The sequence below is a fragment of the Carassius carassius genome, chromosome 47 (assembly GCF_963082965.1).
Source record: "Carassius carassius chromosome 47, fCarCar2.1, whole genome shotgun sequence".
In the NCBI taxonomy this organism is placed as follows: domain Eukaryota; kingdom Metazoa; phylum Chordata; class Actinopteri; order Cypriniformes; family Cyprinidae; genus Carassius; species Carassius carassius.
In genome coordinates this window covers 24,563,170-24,584,936 of record NC_081801.1, presented here as the reverse complement: position 1 = coordinate 24,584,936, position 21,767 = coordinate 24,563,170, and the positions used below count along the sequence as shown (strand labels likewise).

General features: G+C 37.8%; 1 protein-coding gene across 1 annotated transcript; it reads right to left on the bottom strand.

Annotated features, from left to right (window-relative positions):
• Window positions 1–201: 201 nt before the first annotated feature.
• si:ch73-362m14.4 (actin-binding protein WASF3) lies at window positions 202–21,342 on the bottom strand. Its single transcript, XM_059542534.1, has 9 exons — window positions 21,177–21,342; window positions 17,325–17,483; window positions 14,540–14,674; window positions 9,824–9,977; window positions 7,541–7,658; window positions 5,939–6,114; window positions 3,993–4,247; window positions 2,491–2,870; window positions 202–1,109 (listed from the first exon to the last, which is right to left on the bottom strand). The coding sequence occupies exons 2-9, from the start codon at window positions 17,455–17,457 to the stop codon at window positions 952–954; spliced, it is 1,509 nt and encodes a 502-aa protein (XP_059398517.1). The 5' UTR covers window positions 17,458–17,483; window positions 21,177–21,342; the 3' UTR covers window positions 202–951.
• Window positions 21,343–21,767: the final 425 nt, after the last annotated feature.

The following is a 21,767-nucleotide window of genomic DNA, read 5'->3' as shown; positions in this document are numbered from 1 at the left end:
CTATATTACTACAACATGATAGCTTAAACATAAGGTTGTCTTTTTCATCTTTTCAGCAGTGTTACAAAAATCTATACAACAATAAATTGTAAAACACATTAATGATACAGTACTTGTAAGTTATAGAGTATTGTTACAAACTGTAGTAATCTAAAATAGCGGACGACACCGCCTTGCACTCCATCACCTCATTTGACACACACACACACGATTAGTAAACAGTTAAAGCAGTAATAAATTATTGGCCATATTGTGAAATAGAGAAATAAAAAAGCAAACAACAAGAGCATCAAGAAATTTACTCACTGCTTAACTGGGGTATAAATATTCATCACAACACTGTCCACAAGTGACAAGTTTTGGATAATGGAGAGTTGTGGTATTGAAGGAGAAATTCTTTGACAGCGATGATCTGATTGTCCATACTGTATTCAGGGCATCTCATGTGAAGCAAGCCAGAGATTTCACGACACATTTGTGTGTGTAACAACACTGTGGCAATGATCTGTAACATCAAATTAGTGCTAAAGTGCTAATACCACTGTTGACCATCATTTTCGTGTACCACAAAAGATGGATAAGTATTTCTCTATATTCTCTGGACAGCTACCAAAATATATAATCAGAAACATAGAACGATTTCTTTTCATTAAGCATTTTCTTGGTGACTCTTAAAGAAATGCTAGCATGTTGAATGTACATTATGATAATTAGACAAACTGTATTCTAACGGTTCCTGTGCTTACCTCACCAAACTTTCTTGTCATCTGTTTATTTTTGCACCTGCCCTGTGTCCTTCACCTTGCATTGCACTAATTCTGTTTCCTTCCCTCTCTGTCATGATCTCCTCGCTAGCCCCATCCGATGTCCCTCTGATCTTATGAGGAGTGTGTACTCTGTGCAGGAATGGAAAATAGCAGCACTATGGTTGCAGATCTCGCCTCCTCAGGTTCAGTCGGACCACTCGTTCTCCTCCGGCTCAGAGTCCTCGTCTGATTCACTGTACTCCACAGCGATGCGTCGGGACAGGATGGTGGCCACATCGTTACCCACTGGCTCTTTTTTGGCTTCCTGTTCTCTCTGCTCTTGCACCTTACGAAGCTGGAAACCTGGAGGAGGAGCCAACAGTTCAATATTTTTAAGAAGCCTTTCCTGCTCCTCGAGGCTGCATTCAATATATTGTATAATATAATTTATTTCTGTGATGCGCAGTTGAATTTTTAGCATCATTACTCCAGTCTTCAGAAATCATTCTAATATGCTGATTTATTAAAACAGATGTGCCGCTTAATATTTTTTTGGAACCTGAAATACTTTTTACAGGATTCTTTGATGAATAAAACATTAAAAAGAAGAAGTGTTACCTTGATAAAAAGTAATAGCCTTAAATACACTGAAAAATATTATATTTTGAATAAATGCTATTCTTTTGAACGTTCCGAAAAAATATGAAGCAGCACAACTGTTTCCAACACTGATAATAAATCAGCATATTAGAATGATGTGGTCTTATGCGTTGTGCTACTTCATATTACTGTGGAAGCTGTGACATTTGTCCAGGATTCCTTGATGATTTGTAGCAATAAAAATGTCTTTACTGTCAATTTTGATCAATTTAATGAACCCTTGCTAAATAAAAGCATTCTCTTTTTTCATTAAAAAAGAACTTAAATTTTGAATAAAAAAAAATATGAAGCAGCAAAAACAATAGTAAATGTTTCTTGAGCAATGATGCTGAAAATTCAGCTTCGATCACAGGAATAAAGTACATTTTTACAATATATACAAACAGCTATTTTAAACTGTAATAATATTTCACCTTATTTCAGTTTTTACTGTATTTTGATCAAATAAACACAACCTTGATGAACAGAAAATACTTTAAAAAAATCTTTATGATTCCAAACTTTTGACTGGAAGTGTATATACACACACACACACACACACACACACACACACACACACACACACACACACACATACATACACAGGGGTGCACATACGTTTTTAAGTCTGGTTCACATATTGTAACCTAGAGATTTGATTTGGTCCTCACATGGTGATACATGGTGTGACCCATCAAATATAACTATAAAAAATTTATATAATGATAATAATAATAATAATAGTGATAATATTATTGCAGTTTATTTAGTTTTTTGTTTACTAAAATAATAAGCTAAATAATAAAGTGTGATAATACTATTTTATTTTAACATAAAAATTATTATTTTATTAATTTAAATTATTTTAATGTTTTATTTATAAACTTAAACCAGACCACTTATGTGCACCCCAGTATATATATATATATATATATATATACATATATACACGTCTCTTTTTACATTATACATGTAAATGTGTAAAAGGCCTATTTTAAGGCTATTTCTTGAATCTTCAGTAGTCTAATTAATAAAAACAGCACAAGGAACATGCTTCATTCAACAGAATATTCTGAACACTGAGTTCTGTCCTGTGCATACTAACCTCTGCGGATGGCGGCCAGCAGGTCGCTCCGGGCATCACTCATGGGGATGAGAGGCACCTGGCCCTTCCTGGGAAGAGTAGACTCTCCAGACGGGTGTATTATTCGGGATGGGGATGGGGTGTGGGTGGGGGGTCCTGGTGGAGGAGGGGGCGGGGCCAAAGGCGGGCCGCCCATTACAGCATGTGAAGGTGAAGCAGTGTAGGCTGAAGGAGGAGCTGTGGGAGGAGATGGGATGTAGGGCCGTGAGAATGAGACCACTGTCCCCGGAGCCAGTGACGGAGGTCCAGACGTGCTGTCAAAGGCGGTCTGGGAGGAAGGAATGAGGGGAGGAGGTGGAGGAGGGGCAGGCGGGACAAAATGCTCCAGGATTTGATGGCCCCTGAGAAGTGATTACAAAGGAGAAATGTTTAAGGAACTATTTTGCACCAAAAGAGTATTCGTCACATCCCATCATTGCTCAAAAGAACAGTTCACACAAGTAAAGATCAGTCTTTATAAAACAATTTCTTCCATTTTTTTTTTAGCAACTCTCACTATTACTCTCACTATTAACTAGTTTCTTATTAACATGCCTATTATTAACATTTTGGCTGTTTATTAGTACTTATAATAAAGCACATATTCTGCATGGCCATTTTCTACATCCCTAATCCCCTTGTAAGGTTTGGGTTAATTAACTTCACAATGTTACTTGAGATACTCTACTGAAAGGAATAGTTCATCCAAAAATGAAAATGTACACACTCTCAGGCCATACAAGATGTAGATGAGTTTGTTTCTACGTGGGAACAGATATGTAGAAATGTAGCATTACATCACTTGTTCTCTAATGGATGCTTTGCAGTGAATGGGTGCCGTCAGAATGAGAGTCCAAACAGCTGATGAAAACATCACAATAATCCACAGCACTCCAGTCCATCAGTTAATATCTTGTGAAGCGAAAAACTTTGTTTGTAAGAAACCAATCGATCAAGATATTTTTAACTTCAAACTATTGCTTCTAGCTAAAATATGAGTCCACAATCCATAACAATGATTGCACCAGTGAAAAAAACCCATCCAACAACCCTGTTGTCCTTTCACATCAAAATCTACCAACATAGTTGTTTTGAACTGTTGTAAACGGTGCGTGATCTGTGCGTATTTCACTCCTGATTCAGACTTTTTCAATGGAGAAAGCAATATGATCGACTTGAATTTTATACTGAAGCAATGGTTTAAAGTTAAAATCATTAACTGATGGACTGGAGTGCTGTCGATTATTGTGATGCTTTTATCAGCTGCTTGGACTGACGGCACCCATTCACTGCAGAGCATCCACTGATGAGACACTGATGCAATGCTACATTTCTTCAAATCTGATGAAGAAACAAACTCATCCTTATCTTGGACTGCCTGAGCTGAGAGTGAGGACATTTTTAGCAAATGTAAATTTTTGGGTGAACTATTCAAGTATATATACAGTACACATACTGAAACTTTAGTCAGAGGAGTGACATGCCTGTATTCTTTGGCAGCTGTTGGCCGGGGTCCGTTGAGGGACGAGTCTGCCGCTGGGGGTCCGTGGTGGGTCTGAACGCGTCCTAGAGAGTGCTGTCGAGGTGCAGCGGTGGTGGCAGAGGCTTGGGGCCGATACGCTCGGTCCAGGGACTGAGTCTGTGTGGGGCCTGTGTCCTTCCCATCAGCTCCTGCTGCACCTGCTTCCTGCGGGTGACTGGGACTCGCTGGGTACGAGTGTTCATCTGACATGCCAGATCTTGTTTACAGCAAAGAACAATATTCAGACACACAGCATGCACATATAGTTATGAGTTATACTGAAATTCATTTCTGATCATACACTCTATGAACATAGGTAGTGAATAGATTAACATCGGCTAAATTCCTAAATTATTTATTTGAAATTAACATAAAGGTACTTTTTTTTTCTTTTTGAAGAAAACCACATTGTATGAGTCATTGTCATCCCCTTTATGCATTCACGTATATTTAGTTGTCATGCATTAAAATGAGTAATATGGCTGCCAACTGCTCTGGGTGTGTTCACGGTGTGTGTGTGTTCACTACTGTGTGTGTGCACTTGTATGGGTTAAATGCAGAGCATGAATTCAGAGTACGGGTCACTTTACTTCATCAGTGCCATGTCCAAGCCTCTGTTTTTTGATCTTTCAGCTATTTTTGGGTCTACACACCGCCAGAATTGTATGAATTTTATTGAGTTGGACTTGTGTCTAGCGCTTCGCTTCTCCACTCTTTTTATTTAAAACGAGTAATGAACATAATTTAATTAAAACTGCTTTTCTGTTTTACTGAAGCTTGCTAGGTACAATAATATTTCATGATGACAAATGCTCATGTTCCCAGAGCAACAAAAACAAAATATAATGCTTTTTACTAGTTTAAGACTCTGCATTATTGAAAGCATTTCCTAATAGGTTTTAATTTAAAACAGTGTTTTATAATACTTAACTATGGTTGCTGAGAGAGCATAACGTGCTGCAAATGAAAAAAAAACCATATGCAAATAGAAAAAACCCCTGCAAATTTAGAAAACATCCTTCATCAATTTGACAACACACACACATGCTGCAAATTCTCACAACAAAACCAAACACAGAAACGTGCTGCAAATATGCACAGACCACATCAGAAAGCTGTTTCTTTGTTGCTGTTTGTGTGAGTATTTGCAGCGCGTGTGTTGTCAAATTTATGAAGATGTTTTCTTGATTAGCAAGTGATTTTTGTTTCTATTTGCATGTTTTTTTTTTCATTTTCAGAGCACTGAGCCCTCTCAGCCATCGTACTTAAATGAATATGCGTGTTTTTAATAATTAAATTTTTTATTTCTAATTTTAATCTAAAAAAGGATGAGATGAATCCGGCCACTTGTGCACTAGTTACATAATGATGTTTTTCATCTCACTTTTATGACACTAAAGCTGACTGTTTTCAAGGGTGTGTTAAATATAACTACTGTCTATGAATCATAATTTCTTTATTTTTTTAACTGCATGTGCCCATGAACTTACAAAATGAGTCGTTTTATGGCAATTTCTGCTGAATTTGAGTTAGGATTCACGATAACTGCTTATATGCTACTATTATTTAGCTTGCTTAATTGCTGATAAACTAATGGCAATTTTGACTCCTGAGTGAAAATGAAGTGAGCTGATTGTGCACTTGTAGTGTACTTTAAATCTTAAAAAGTATATTTGAACAAATCTGTACTTGAAGCTAAAGAAAGTACACTTCCATGACTATGTTTCCTAAAACACTTAAATAAAAAGTTTTTTTTAGGTTGTTACCTTAAAGAGCCATTTCTAACTGAGTTAACCAACAAAAATGAATATTGTTGGTATAATGAGAGGTGTCAAAGCACAGTTCATTTTTGGGTGAACTATTTCTTTAAGTGGTTTGAGCATACAGTATAGAGATCACGAGACTCACCGATCTGGAGACAGAGATCCCTCAGAGGACATGCCATGGTAAGGAGACGGTGTTAGTCGAGTGTCCGGACGAAACTCCTTATCGTACGCCATCATGTTCCACTCCTGACGCCGGTTATGAGCTTTACGGACTTTCTTTACCCCGCGAGTGGGATCCTCTATGTGCTTTTGCTCTTGCTAAGGCAGAAAAAAGGAAATGTTTCTATAAGTTTAAAAAAATCTTTTTGGGGCAAATTTTCACAAATAAATTCCACATTTTCAAAACACTTAGTACCAATCTCACAACAGATCATCAAAAATCAATCATGTTTTCTGTATCGTTCAATATAGAATTACACTTGGGTATGTCAACAGTTCTGTTGTATTTTAATCAATCCTCTCTATATTATGTCTAATCAGTAATTTTGTTTTAGCAGCCAACATTTAAAAATGCAACTATTTCATCATATTATCTATTTTACCAACTTACCATGTTTTACCAGAACATGCAATATTCCCAATACCTTCCCTAGAGAATATTCTGAGCTGTGATGTGAAAAATAATAAATCCACTTCACACTTTTAAGAGAAATCTGAAACATATTGGTCAATGGCAAAAAATCTAGTGTAATGCAATTGATATATCATGGAAGCCAGTTTCCGCCACTAAATAAAAACATAAAAAAAAGGTAATTACGCCTTTTTATTTTCCAGTTCAGATTTTTTTTAATTGCAATTTTTGAGTTTACATCTCACAATTCTGTCTTATATCTATTTGAGATATAAACTCACAATTGCACGTCAGATTTGTAAGATATAAAGAAGCAATTCTGAGCAATAAAGTAAAGAAAAAAATATGAATTGCGAGATTTAAACTCAAAGTTGCAGGAAAAGTCAGAATTGTGAGACATAAGCTCAAAATTGTGAGAAAATAAAGTCAGAATTGTTATTATATATATATATAACTGTGACTATTTATATCTCACAAAGATTTTATTTCTCAGAATTATGACTTATTTTTCAGAATTGTACATTTATAATTGTAAATTATAAATGCGTAAATCTCTAAATTGCATTTACCGTCATAAAAAATATATTTAAATGTATCTGAAATTGCCTACTTCAAATACATTAACATATTTATGTACTTAATAAAAATACCCTGCAATTGTATTATATTAGTATACTTAAATGGTATACTTAAAGTCTGCTAAACTGGAACAACGAATTTTGTACTTAATGCACTTTAATTGTAAGGAAGTGGTGCTGAAGATATACTGAAGTATATTTGATTGTGCTATAGTGTATCATTTGCAAATATACTTTAAATATCTTGCATTTACAAATACTGTAATGTATTTTATTGTCTTTTGTTGTTTGCACTTTTAGTTTGAAGTTCTGTTTTGTATCTTATCGTTCTTGTTTACTATTTCCTCTTTTCTGCAGTGTCTTTTTATCCCATTTTGTGTATTTAAACCTTCATGTTTGAGGACAGGTCTTGTGTTTTATAATGTGTCTATTATCGTCACAATAACGCAAGAATGCACTTGCAATGTATTTGATACTTTAAGCAGTCTGTGTACTTACATAATGCATGTTTCTGGCCATACACAAACACACACACCTTCTGCCGTCGTTTCTCCTTCCTCTTGTTTTCTGTGGCTTGCAGCATCTTTTCCTTCCAAAGGTTAAAAAAGTAGGCTGGATCGGTATAGAATTTGAGCCCATCTCTTTTGTCATCCCTGTTAGACAACAAAACACTGTAGGCCTACTTAGAAATTAAATCGTTTGGCTTAATCTACAAAAGAAACAAAAGAAAGGCACTGCCATGGGAAGCAAAATGGCCCCTAATTATGCTTGTTTATTTATGGGTCTTTTTGAGAATCAATTTGTGCTGCATCAGAGAAATCCATTTTACTCTAAGATCTTATTTTACAAGAGGTTTATTGACGATATTTTTCTGATTATTGATTGCACAGTGGATGTATTAAATGACTTTCAGGAGTATTTGAACTCTTGTAATGAACATTTAAAATTTACTCTGGAATATGATAAACAACTCATCAGTTTTCTGGATATCCAGATATATAAAGATGGTACGGTCTTAAAAACTGATCTTTTTCGCAAGCCTACAGATCGCAACACTATATTGCATGGGGATAGTTTTCATCCCAGGCCGTTGGTCAAAAGTCTCCCAATAAGTCAGTTTAATCGTGTACACAGAATATGCAGCGATAACACATCTTACTCAAAGCAGGCTGCGGACTTGACAAAAAGCTTCCTCAATAGAGGGTACAAACAAGATTGGGTGGATTCGGCAAAAAAACGTTTTGATCAGACAACGCAAGATGAGTGCCTTCGATCAAATAAACGCACAAAACCCCCAAACAAGTCTCCTTTATGCTGTGTAAAATACTCTCCACTTGTATCAGAATTTAGAAAATCTGTTTACAAACATTGGCACATTATTGATTCGGACCCCAAACTAATCAGAGTCTTCCCAGAAAAACCTAAGCTTATTTTTAAGCGTGCTTCTAACTTAAAAGACCATCTAGTTAAGAATGATATACGTCCACAACTTACAACTCCTTTTTTTAACATGCCAGAGGGTAATTATAGATGTGGAAGTTGTGCCCAGTGCTCCTATACGCATAAATGTAAAAATTTTAATCATCCACACACTGGTAAGACACTATCTATTCGCGGCACCATTACATGTAGTACCACACATGTTATTTATTTAATCAGTTGCCCATGTGGCTTATCATATGTTGGTAAAACAACGAGAGCGCTACGGACTAGGATCAGTGAGCACAGAAGCACCATCAGAACAGGAGATGAACGTAGTCCTGTTGCTGCTCATTTTAAATTAGCTGGGCATAATGTCAGCGCCCTTAGATATATTGGGGTGGAGCAGGTCAACAAACCGTTTAGAGGAGGTGATCATGGTAAAAAGCTTCTCCAACGGGAAACTTTTTGGATTTACTATTTAAACACATTATCTCCTTATGGTCTTAATGAAGATTTTGACATAAAGCCATTCTTATGAGTACATTTGTGTTCGAGCCATGCTTACAATGAGTGCATTTGTGTTTCTGCATGTAGGCTATGTATGTTGATTGTTTTCTCCATACAACTGTTCCCTTAACTGAGTAATGAGTGGGGTTATTATGACTTGTAATTGTCACATGACTTGTATTTGTGTGTGTCTAATTAAGGTGATCACCTGTGTCTATTTAAAGGTGATTTCACTTCACATTGATATTAAGCCTGATGAAGACCTGAGGGTCGAAACGTTGCTTGTTTTTTAATAAATTATGGGAGTTAGCAGTGTTGCGGACATTACATTTCTTCACCTCAGTAGTCTTTCTTTGTCCAGCACCTGCCAGAAGGTGGGATGTGCACACAGTAACTCTTTTTAACATATGTCTAATGATTTCGCATCTATTTTTTTCTAATGAAGGTTAAATGAAATTTAAAAACTATTTTAGTCTCTGAATTTAAGATGTATGCATTTGAATTGCATACTGACGATATATTGGGGTTTTATGGAGTGAAATGATTGGTCTGTGCAAGAAACTGAACATTATTTACTACATTAACATGTTCTTTCAGACAGTCAATTCTGGTTCAAATTACTGATTCACCAGTTTGTTTACCTAATCTTGCAATTACGACACATATAAGCAATTATATTATTAAAGCACCCAATAATGATGCATGTATGTTTTACATGTCTAAAAGCATATAAAGTGAATAAACAAGTCTTCAGCAGGTCACCTTTTTACATGAACCATAAAACAGACTCAAGAAAAAAGTCACCTACATCTTTGATGACCTGAGGGTGAATAAATTAACAGCAAATTTTCATTTCTGGGTGACTTTTCTTGCTGAAGCATATACAGACCTGTATGGCGTGAGGATGTTGAGAGGAGGTGGTTTGTCACAGCGATGGTACATCTCCATGACAGGGTTCGGGATGGAGTTTCTGGACACCACCTGCTGGTCCTGAATAGTGGAACTCTTGAATGCTTTCCGCATGTTGATGTCCTGTAAGGACACTGTAGAGCAAGCAAACAGACCCGGAAAACATCATCAAACACTATCACAAACCTGTTAGAAATGACAGAAGTGCCAGATTTACAGCTTGCGCCAGTGCAAACCTTCTTTTGTTATTAGAAACTACACTTTGGATTTACTAAAGACGTGCAGTGAAACATTAGTGATGTAAAGGTGTGAACACAGCTATTTTGTGGCCGACCTTATTGCATAGACATTTGTATGAGTGTCCTTTTTAGACACAAAATGTATGTGAAGAGAGTATTTAATAAATGAATCGTGCAAGCTGATTTACTAAGGTTTGCAGTAGTCTGTTTACTGGTAATTGTGCCATTATTTAATGCTCAAAAAAGTATGTCTTAATCTATTTTACACCAGTGTTGTTATACACACCTGATTATCATCAACTATTATGATACTCAGAAACATTAGGTTACTGAGGTCAATTCTGATAACAAGAAATGAGGTATCTCAATATGGGAATGCCTTAGATGTGAACCGATCATAGAAGCTTCAATAATACCATGTCTGCCAACCACGTCAGACCAATCCCTGCAGCGATCAGGGAGTCCCGCCTCCCTGTATATAAACCACAGCTACCTGCCATTTCCTCATTCTCTGCATATCTCTGCTCCATGCAGAACAGGCAAGGAGGGAAATGTTTGTGAGATACCTCACTTCATGTTATCAGAGAATCGGGGGTTACATCAGTAACCTAACGTTCTCTTTCTAACATTTGTTCAGTATCTCACTATGGGATATAGACACCTCCTGTATTGCTGTGAGTGGGTTATGATCTGAATCATAGCTCCCGACGGAGGTGAAAACAGTTTAATATGAGACATTTGCCCCTTAATAAAACTACAACCTGACTACTCACTCCCAGGACTGAGCGAAACAGAGAGGGTTCTATCACATCTAGTCTACAGAAATGAGCAAATGTGTGCGGAGAAGACCAGCTCATAGCAGCGCAAATTTATTAAATAGAAATGCCTCTAAACAGAGCCCAAGATGTAGCCATACCTCTAGTAGAGTGTGCTCTTAGTCCTATTGCGGGCTCTATATTCTTATTATTGTAACATAACATGATAGCCTCCACCACCCAGAGAGAAAGGCATTGACGGGAGATTTTTTTCTTTTTGTTTTCTTTGTAAGAGTCAGTCCACAAGACAAAAGCTGATTGCTACTACGAAGTGTGCGGGTTCTCTGAACATACTGTGACGAGTCAGCTGCCTCCCCATAATTATCATCAACACTTCGCCCCTTAATCGCCGCCCTTCGCCAGCCAAGTTCCCGACAGGAGTGGGTGCATGAGAGAGGAGGGGCACTGAAATAGCCAGGGCTGGTGACTTTTGATGAGGCACTCCCCGTGCATGCATGCTGGTGTCCTCGTGGGTCCAGGAAGGGTGCTTAGAGGGAATCCCATGCCGCCCAGACCAAAATTGGAGCGAATGCTGATTAATCTCCCTTGTTAAAAAAGGAGAGGCAGCTGTGAAATGTCTCGATGCATTCCTCTGATAGGAAAGCTCGAAACATCACTGAATTCAGCCTGAGACCCAATTAGACTATTTCCTGTGAAGGAGTTAGAAAACTCTTTGTCTATATTATCTTGAAACCTAATCACTCCAGATGCGTCACTAGTGTGTACATATCACTCTCTGCATGCCACGGGGATAGTGTGAAGATGAGCAGATCATCCAGAGATGATGAAACTGGGACCCCTCTGTTCACCCCTTCCACACATTTGCTGAAAACCCTGGGAGCTAAAGCAAGGACAAAGGGGATTTTCATATACTCGTATGTTGTGCCCTGATAAGCGAACCTCAGATATTTTCTGTGAGCGGGAAAAATATCTATGTGAAAATATGCGTCATGGAAGTCCACTGAGGTGAACCAATCAACCTGACGAACACTTTGACAGAATGTTCTGAGCAAAAGCATTTTGAATTTGTATTTTCTGGTGTTTATTGAGGACCTGTAAATCCAAAATGGGACGGAGACCTCACCCTCTTTTGGGAATCACAAAATAAAGGGAATAGAAGCTTTTGTGGCTGTCTTTCATTGCAATCACTCTAATCATTCTTTTTCTCATTAAAGATGATATTTCTTTAACTAAAACCTGAGCTGCTTCCCCTTGGGCCACTGAAATTACCACTCCATTAAACACAGGAGGTTTTACAGTGAATTGAAGTCTGTATTAGGGCTGGGCGGTTGAGTTTGTACGAAATATCAATATATTTTTATAAGCTATACGGTATGAGACAATACTGTTTATATCGATATACAGTAGTTTGAAATATAGTTGTTAATATAATATCAATATTAATATTGTAGTAAAAAATAGAGTTGAGGACACAGACCAAGCTGCCCTGTGACAGACCTCGAGTCGATCCATGTCCATCTGTACAGGGGAGGGTGAACTCTCATCCTTTGCACTAGGTGGACGCAACTGATTCTGGGGAAGAATAGCATGATGGTTGACAATACTTTGTCCTCGTCATCTTCCTCTCTCATGAACAGATCTTCAAACAGCAGGGGAAGGAAGGGTGACTACCTCTCCATCATCTCTCCCCACGAGCTGACGGCCTCAGTTGCCTCTGACGGACAATTTATCGGTTCCTCTCTGGTTTGAGCAGAGAGGCATGGGTCCGAGTTCCCAGCTACTGCCACACGAAGACTTCCCTCTTAGATTTTAACCGAGAATGTCATGCAATGAGGACAGCCCTCGGGGTTGGACAGAGCTGCCTGAGTGTGTTTAGCGCCCAAACAGGAGATACAGAGACCATGTGAATCCTTTGCACAAATCCACATTCCACAAGCACACAGATGAGGAGGACAACCTTTTCCTCCGGGGATCTTTGGCTCTTTCACAGTGGCCATGAAACCTGTGCTCTCTGTGTACGCTAAGCACACCACAACGTGACAATTAGTATGGAGTTGTGCTGTGATAGAGAGCTCTCCTTTTCCTGCTTTTTGGTATGTGGTGAGCGACCCAAAAACTTGGAAAATAAATTGATAACTTAAAACAGAAAACTCGCCTTGACACATTAGTTATGTCACTCTAAGTTAAGTCAATCAACAAATGTTAGGAATGTATTGTGTTTATTTACAGTGGTTTATTTACAGGAAGGCGGCACTCCCTGATCAATGCAGTGATTGGTCTGCCATGGTTGGCAGATGTGGTGTTATTGGTGCTTCGACAATCGGTCACACCTGAGGTGTTCCTATAGTTCAGAAACTGAACGAATGTTAGAAATGATAGAACTTTCACTATCAGTTAGAGACTCATGGTTCTGTTTGTAATTACTTTGCAATTGTAAATGTTAACTTCACAGTAAGTTTCATTCATTTTATGTACTGTTAATGAAGAGAGTCAGACAGTGAAGCACATTATGGATGCACATTACATCATACAGCATTTACGTAGGAACTTCCCATAAGGACTTGAAGGCAGCGCTCTATTAATTATGCACCCTTGTCAACTGCCTCTTATTCAACTAGACTATTCCACTGTGCTCTTAAATAACTCAGATAGTGTCTAGACGTCAGTGGGACATGCAGCACTGCATCTACACTGCTAATTACTGCAGCTGCCTCATCTGTGCCTCATCTGCTCAGCTCTAGTTATTATACAGAATGCTCTAAAAATCACTTCATGAGCATTTTACCATTTCGTATGAGAAAAACTATCCTCATATCAAACACACACAGAAACTTAAAGGTATTCACAGCAACCCATCAAAATAAAAGTTCTGTTTAACCTGAAACTTAAATTGTGACAGAAATATATAACTATTAAACAACAGAATGTGCATCTTAATGTAATAATAATAATAATAATAATAATAATATACCATTATTATTATTTTTGTAAGAAATAATAAAACATTTTCCTGCATGTTTCAATTTTAACAGTAAACTTCTGTTGTGATGAACTCTATTAAAAATGAAAGTTTTTTATTTTAATTTCATTTATGTCTTCATTTGTTTATCAGAAAAATGTAAATACGCAACACAGAATCATAGAGCCCTATTATTAAATGATTAAAGAATAAGTTGCTTGTTGATGAATCCAATTAATTAGACATGCATTTTAATTATACTATTTCACTAAACGGAAAAAAAACACAACATTTTGTAAATATAAAATGTAATTTGAGAAAAAAACAGCTTATTTCATTAGGCACTGAATTTTATTAAACTGATGTTGTTAAATCGTTAACCTGTAAATCGATTGAAAGTCATCATTTCAATTAATTAGACATGCTTTTTAATCTCTTTTTTAAATTTAATTAACCATTAAAGTACAAAAATATAGAAAAACTAAAAGCTGAAAAATTAAGATAAAAAAAAAAAAAAACTATTTGGGAAAAAATAAAATAGAATTTGAGAAAAAAATATAACAGATTTCACAGGGCCCTAGACCTACATTATGAGTCTGGGTACCAGCACCAATCCTCTCAACAGCCCTGTGGTTGCATTCTGGTGTATTTCCAGGCTGTGTCACAAAAGATCAGGTCAGCAGTGGGTCTGTATTCGCTAATGCACATTCATTCTTACTCACCCTCCTCCACTGTGGAGTCCAGTTGTGTGACCTTCACCGCCAGCAGGTCGACGCGCTCTTGTAAACTGTTCATGCGCATGTAGAAGCTGTTGGCCTCGTTAAACAGCTCCCCGAAGATGTCCTCCGCATGTCGACCTGAATCAATAAACACATTATCTATGATAAGGCAAAACTGATGTGCAATGTCATTTTTAATTAGAGATACCATGAAATATGCTGATTATTTCTTGTTTTACCTACACTGAATAAATGTTGTAGAAAGTCTAAAATTGCTAGTTTCATAAGTAATTACAAAGAAACAACATGTAACACATTGAAATAATGGTAACACTTTAGAATAAGGAAGTCATATTCAGTATTAACTAAGAGTTTTCACTTTTTATAAACTCCTGATCTGCTACTTATTAATAGTTTAGTAATAGTAAGGTAGTTGTTAGTTTAGGTATTGGGTTGGGTTAAGAGAACTAAAATAGGCTCATGCTGAATAAGACATTGATATGTGCTTTATGAGTACTAATAAACAGCCAATATGCTAGTAATATGTAATAAGCTAATAAACTAGTTATTAATGAGAATTGTTCCCTAAACTAAAGTGTTACTGAAATAATTTTTAAGAAAAAAAAACTAAAACAGTGTTTTCTTGTGAAATGTACCCCAGTCTTTGTTTTTATTTTTACATAACATAATGATTTTTTTTACAGTGTACTTCCTTTTTGAAACTTCTTCTAAAAAGAGTAAAAACTAAATATTTAAAAATAATTTGCTGTTTCCCAAAAAAATTACAAGCCGAGATGCTAGAAATCACCTTTTGGTGCAAAGTGCAAAAAGATAAAGTGCTCAGTGCATTTTAAAATCTTCAACAATTTCATTTCACAATCTTTTGTAACTTAACTTTTGATCTTAATATATTAGTTCTCACATATCAACTAAAACTTCCTATATTGAAAATATGTCAACATTATTATCAAAATTATCAGTGTGTTGGGGTTAGTTATTATAAAAATAAATAAATAAATATTTTGATGAGTTACACTGACATAATGTTAATTATTGCTTAATATTGTGCACAATTTAAACTTACATTTCTTAGTTGATTAATGTGACGAGTGGGGCGGGGCCGAGGGACATGGGAGCGAGGCCGGGGGAGTGATTGGAGATGAACTGCACCTGTTCGTCCCACCGGTCTCGAGGCCCATGGAGGAGATGGAAGGATATAAAACTGGAGCGACGACAGTGAAGGACGAGAGAGGACCAGGCCTGGGTTTTTAGTTGTGTTTTGGTTTTTATTTTATGCGCACCAGTCGTCCGTGAGGGGCTGGTGCGCTGTTTTGTGTTTATTTTGTGTTATTAAAATGTTGTTGATTGTCCGCCGGTTCCCGCCTCCTTCTTCCGGATGAATATGAAGGTTGATATCGTTACAGTGGTGCCGAAACCCGGGAGAAGGAGGGACGCGCTGCTGAAGATCCCTCGCCGCTGTGGTGAATCCGCGGTGCCATCGAGCTGGCGAGGAGTGTGCCGCCATGGACGCTCGAGGCGGTGGGCTGGAGCGAGTTGCCGGGGACGGGCGAGCTCGCTACCGGCCGCCCACGATGTGGAGAGACGGCTGCCGTCCGTGAGGGAGCGGAGGAGTCGGCGCCGTTCGCCAGGTGGCCGGAGCCTGCTGCCATCCGCCGGAACGGGGAGGAGCAGGGAACGGGGGACTCCTGCCGGCTGCCCAAAACCGGAGGAGCCGTCGCCGTCCACCGGGCGGCGGAGGAGTGTCGTGCCGTCCGCCGAGGGCCGTCCAGTGCCACCGCCAGGCACCGCGGAGGAGATCGCCCAGCTGGTGGAGGGCCGAGCAGCGGTGCGTCTGGGAACCGGAATTTTTTTTTTTTTTTTCCTCTCTCCCCTCTCTCGTCTCTGTCGCTCCTCCTTCCATCTCCTTTTCTCTCGCCTCGCCTGTCCTACCCCCAGGTTCCCGCAGGTCCCCGGGAGCGGCCCCCCCGGAGGGAGGGGGGGGGGGGGAGTAGAGCGCAGTCTCGGGAGTACCCCCCGGCCTGCGAGGGGCGATGGGGGTATGTGACGAGTGGGGCGGGGCCGAGGGACATGGGAGCGAGGCCGGGGGAGTGATTGGAGATGAACTGCACCTGTTCGTCCCACCGGTCTCGAGGCCCATGGAGGAGATGGAAGAATATAAAACTGGAGCGACGACAGTGAAGGACGAGAGAGGACCAGGCCTGGGTTTTTAGTTGTGTTTTGGTTTTTATTTTATGCGCACCAGTCGTCCGTGAGGGGCTGGTGCGCTGTTTTGTGTTTATTTTGTGTTATTAAAATGTTGTTGATTGTCCGCCGGTTCCCGCCTCCTTCTTCCGGATGAATATGAAGGTTGATATCGTTACAATTAATTAATACAATTAATGGATTTATTCATTTTTTAAATTAAGTTGTAGTAGCTTATTAATCTTGATAACGTTAACAACTGTCCCCTGTTGTTATCCTGCAAAACATTTGTCACTAATTAGTTAAATTAACACGTTAAAATGACAATAATTATTTGAGTTAAAATGAGTTGGCTACATTTATTTATTTAGCAGACATTTTTTTCCCCAAGAGACTTATAAGTTAAGAACATCTCAAGCAATTTGTCATAAAATAGTTGTCTGTCTTTGTGTAAAGGATTTTGCTGGTGAAAAATGTAGAAAATGTACTGTACTAGAAAACCATCATGCTCAAAGCTGAAAAATGACTGTGCATCAGTGAAAAATGACTGTGCATCAGTGATTCTGGAGTGAAAAACTGAACCTACTGAGTCCTCCCAGCTGTTTGATGATAGTCGCCAGTGCAGTGTTTGTGACACATTCCAGCTCGTTGGTCACCCCGTCGGGCAGGGCACCTCGGCACAGGTGTTTGGGCTCGATGGTCCTCTTCACAAGAGGCATGGCTGTGCTCAACTACACACACCCAGCTGTGAGGGCACAGAAGCGGGTTTGACACAACATGAATGCTATTTTAAACAATGCATTTTTTAAATCAACAAATCCAACTTTTTAAATGGCTCATTTTACTAAAACAGTTAATTTTTGAGATTTGGATATCACAGAACTCTGAGTCTGTGGGGGAAATTCATTGTACCTAATCTCCACATAAAATATTAATAAATATTATTTGCTACTGTATAAAGTGTTGCCTACATTTGTCACAAGAAACCCTAAACAGGGTTTTCCGGGTCAAAACATGGTTTGTATGAACGCTGATGTCTTTTAGCACTATATTAGCTCTTGTGTTACATTATGATTCATAACTGAACAAACAAACGCCTCTTTAATCAGTGGAGTGGTCTTAGGTCTGTTAATATATGGTTAATATTTATTCATGAAATGTGTAATTGAGCCAGTTATTTTCAGCACGATTTGTTAGCAATTTCAAAAATATGCTTGAAGGTACATTTGTAACGGAGAGAACATTTTTCTTGCATATTTACCCAATATTGCATAAAATGCATAATACAGCTGATTGTAAAAGAGATGAAAAACAATGAAGTCACATGCTCACTTGGATGAATGCAATTAAAAATGACACAGAAAGTCGACTCTGTAAGCTTCATTTACTGACTGCATTAATATAAAGCATAGGGTAATTAGTCATTATAATTGATTTTTATATTTCATAACCAATGTATCAAAGCCTACCCTCACCACACATGTTCAGTGTTTCACTTTTATAATGAAACTTCAAATAAATAAATATTAGCTTTGTATTTTTAAAATGTAGCCTGCTATAAAATAAGTGTATTATACGTCTATATATATATATATATATATGTGTGTGTGTGTGTGTGTGTGTATATATAATATACATATATATTGCAGCTTCAAAGTTGAATAAAGGAAAAAGTATATATTTTTGTCTCATTTGCTTGATTGGGTTCTCTTTGTCTACTTTCAGGAGAAATCTGATTATGTTTTGGCTCATATTTATGCAGAAATATAGAAAATTCTAAAGGGTTAACAAACATTCAAGCAGCACTGTATATAAGCAGTATATTTAGTCATTTTGTGTTTTATGAGTTTACTCAGACTATTTGCCTTGAAGCCCACGAACATCTCCATGATGAGCGAGCGAGGCCCTTTCTCATGCTCCGCTGAGTACTACAGCTTCTGATCATCTCAGACAATCTCTCTGTGCTACTCTAAACACATCCATTTTTAGACTTTTTTGCCATAATGCTTGAAAGAATTGTATTTTTAAAATATAGACCGTCAGTGAACTCCTTTTGCAGCTGTTATAATGCTGATAATTCAGCATGGTGAATGTGCATAAACATCCTCAAGAGGAACCTCAGTCTGCGGTCCACGACACAGTGAGCTCACTCCATCGAAACACACATATATCACTTCAGCTGTGTGAGAAGACTAGCAACCAGCCTGACCATGTGCATGCTTCCTTCTGCGCTCCCTCCTCTTTACTTTATGATTAATACAGAGATAAAAATAAATAAATGAAACCTCATTCGTGTAAACTGAAGCATTATGACATGAAAATATCCTACTACATGATAAAGAGTCATTTGTAAAGAAGCATTTTTTGCGGTTCAGCAAAATCTGTAATCAGATGTCAGAGATTTCAATGATTTGCAAAGTTGCAATTAACATATACAATACATGGCAGCATTTAAGAGGAACAGAGGTCCACACACTACTTTGACAGCTTCATTGCTTCAAAGCACGTTAATATAAATCTGTTCTGCACTTGCATAAACTGATGATTTTTACTTCTCTTAACTTCTCAGTTGTTTAAAAGATCAATGCGATTATCAAAGTTTCATAAATATTTTTTTTTTTTTACAATTTCCAATAAAAGACAACACGTTTTTACATGATGTTACACGTTCAATTACCCCTTTGAATATTTAATGAATTAATTGAGCCAACTATGTTTTATCGAACTTCCAAGATACGTATATCAAAAACTTCAGGATAATATATTGTATATATATATATATATATATATATATATATATATATATATATATATATATATATGTATATATATATATATGTCCTAATATTTCCATTTACAAGAATGACTTTCTTTTTCCAAAGTGCAACAACAAACAGAAACAACAAGAAAAACTGAATAAATAACACAACAGAATATAATACATTTATACTATGAGTCAATGGGTGAATAAAATACAAACACAAATATAAGAAAAGAACAGACCAGAGGCTTTTGTAAAGAAATAAACAAATGTTGCATTGTATTATATCTGTCTAGTATGAGAAAATAAAACAACATTTGCTACTTGCCTCAAACCAGGCCTCAGTAAACATCCTTATTTCTCTGCACAGAAGAATTATCTCTCACTTTCTGAAACACACAGCCTGTCTCTATTGTCAGAGGCAGGAACTGATTCATGAGAGGAAACCATGGCAATGCCTCAACTATGCTGGTGCCAAGACATGTTAAACCCTTTCACCAAAAACACGTTTACGTAATCTGTTCCCAGTGAATCAAACCCTGCATTCCCGGGCTTGCAGCTGCTTTCAGATCTGTGGGAATGGGGCACCCAGGTTTCAGGCTCTGTAGAATGTGGAATATCATGGAAATAAGGAAATGTCACGTTCTTTTTTCTTGCCAACTGTTGCTTATAAGCACAAGGCTGGAGTTTGTTAATCACTAAAATAAGCAGAATACCTCTAAACTGCAAGCTGGTGATCACAAAGGGGTTTTAATAAGTGCATTGATTACTGGTTTCAGGCTTGTGCATGTTTTCGGTGAACTAGTCATCAATGTCTTTTAGATGCTAATGTTTAATGATAATAGTGCTAATTAAACTGACCCCAAGATGAAGCTCTTGACAGAAGCCTGTGTGTGCAATTTATTATGAGGAATATACGTTTACAAGACATGACTGCTGCACCATTTGCATGTTTAATTTAGCACATGTTCATGCAATAACATTTCTGAAGCCCACCCAATAGTGCCTCAAATTCTGCTCGGATTTGCCAAGATTCTCATAATCAAAGATTTCACATCATTACATCATTTTGTGACCCTCTCTGTGAAATCCAGGCTAAAGTCTCAAAATCTAATTATGAGATAACAAGCATAAAAGTTTAAATTCAAGCATTCATTTCACTATGATTTCAATCTTTTCACAGTATATTCTTATGATGGATGATTTTATACAGGAAACAATAAATGACCAAAAAATGACTTCAGCTGGGATTTTCACTGAAAGTGTGACATTTTGTGGTTATTTTAAATTCAGATTTCAGCAGAAGCATCGTAGACAAAATTTAGGACAAACTGAACTGTGTGAGAACTCAGTCAGTCTGTCTGTGGCTGTTGATCGACATGACGTCACTCACCCAGAACCCTGACGTCATCCGTCCAGACCCCTGTGCTGGCATGTGATATGATAACAGGTGTATCTTCGGCCACATGGGAAAACGAACGAAACGATGGCAGTCATAAATATGAGCGTGATGATTAATGATCTATTAACTTATTTGAAAGCATGTGCTAGATATTAGAGCCAGCACCGTTAGCCTATACCTTGGCGTCTTTCCTTCTAGTCATTTCGGCATTATCACGTAACAAGTACATGAAAACACAAGTACATGAAAAGTGTGCGTAATTGCCATTTACTTACTAATAGCTGTAGTTGTCTCCTCTCGGTGTTCTTTTCCGGTGAAATATTCGCCGTCACATGCCGTAAATATGCGGTGGCATCACGTCGATGTTGTGGTGCGATGAACGAAAGAAAGGTGGTGCTGAAAATGCACGCACGCGTTGCCTGGAAGCGTCGCCAGTCGCTGTGCGCTGCAGCGTGGATGCTTTGCGCATGTGTGCGCGTGCCCAAAAGACCACCACCCTGAGTGTGTGTGTGTGTGTGTGTGTGTGTGTGTGTGTGTGTGTGTGTGTGTGTGTGAGGGGAACAATGATACATGATGGAGGAAATATGCAAAAATACATACACTTGAAGTGAAACTAGAGTTTTAATGCTGTTACTCAATTCAACCAAGTCTTCCCATTTAACTGTTTAAATGGCTTCTTTGTATTGTCCTCTCATGGCCAAAGTTGAGCCACCCTTGTTTCTAGGCAACCTTAAAACAAAATTGGTGATGTGACCACAAATATACGAAGAGTTATCTGTTTTACTCACCCAGTGATTGAATAAATGGTTACTGCATTTAAGTTAAAAAACTATTTTTTTTTGCTGTCCAAAGTGATTTTTGTTCAA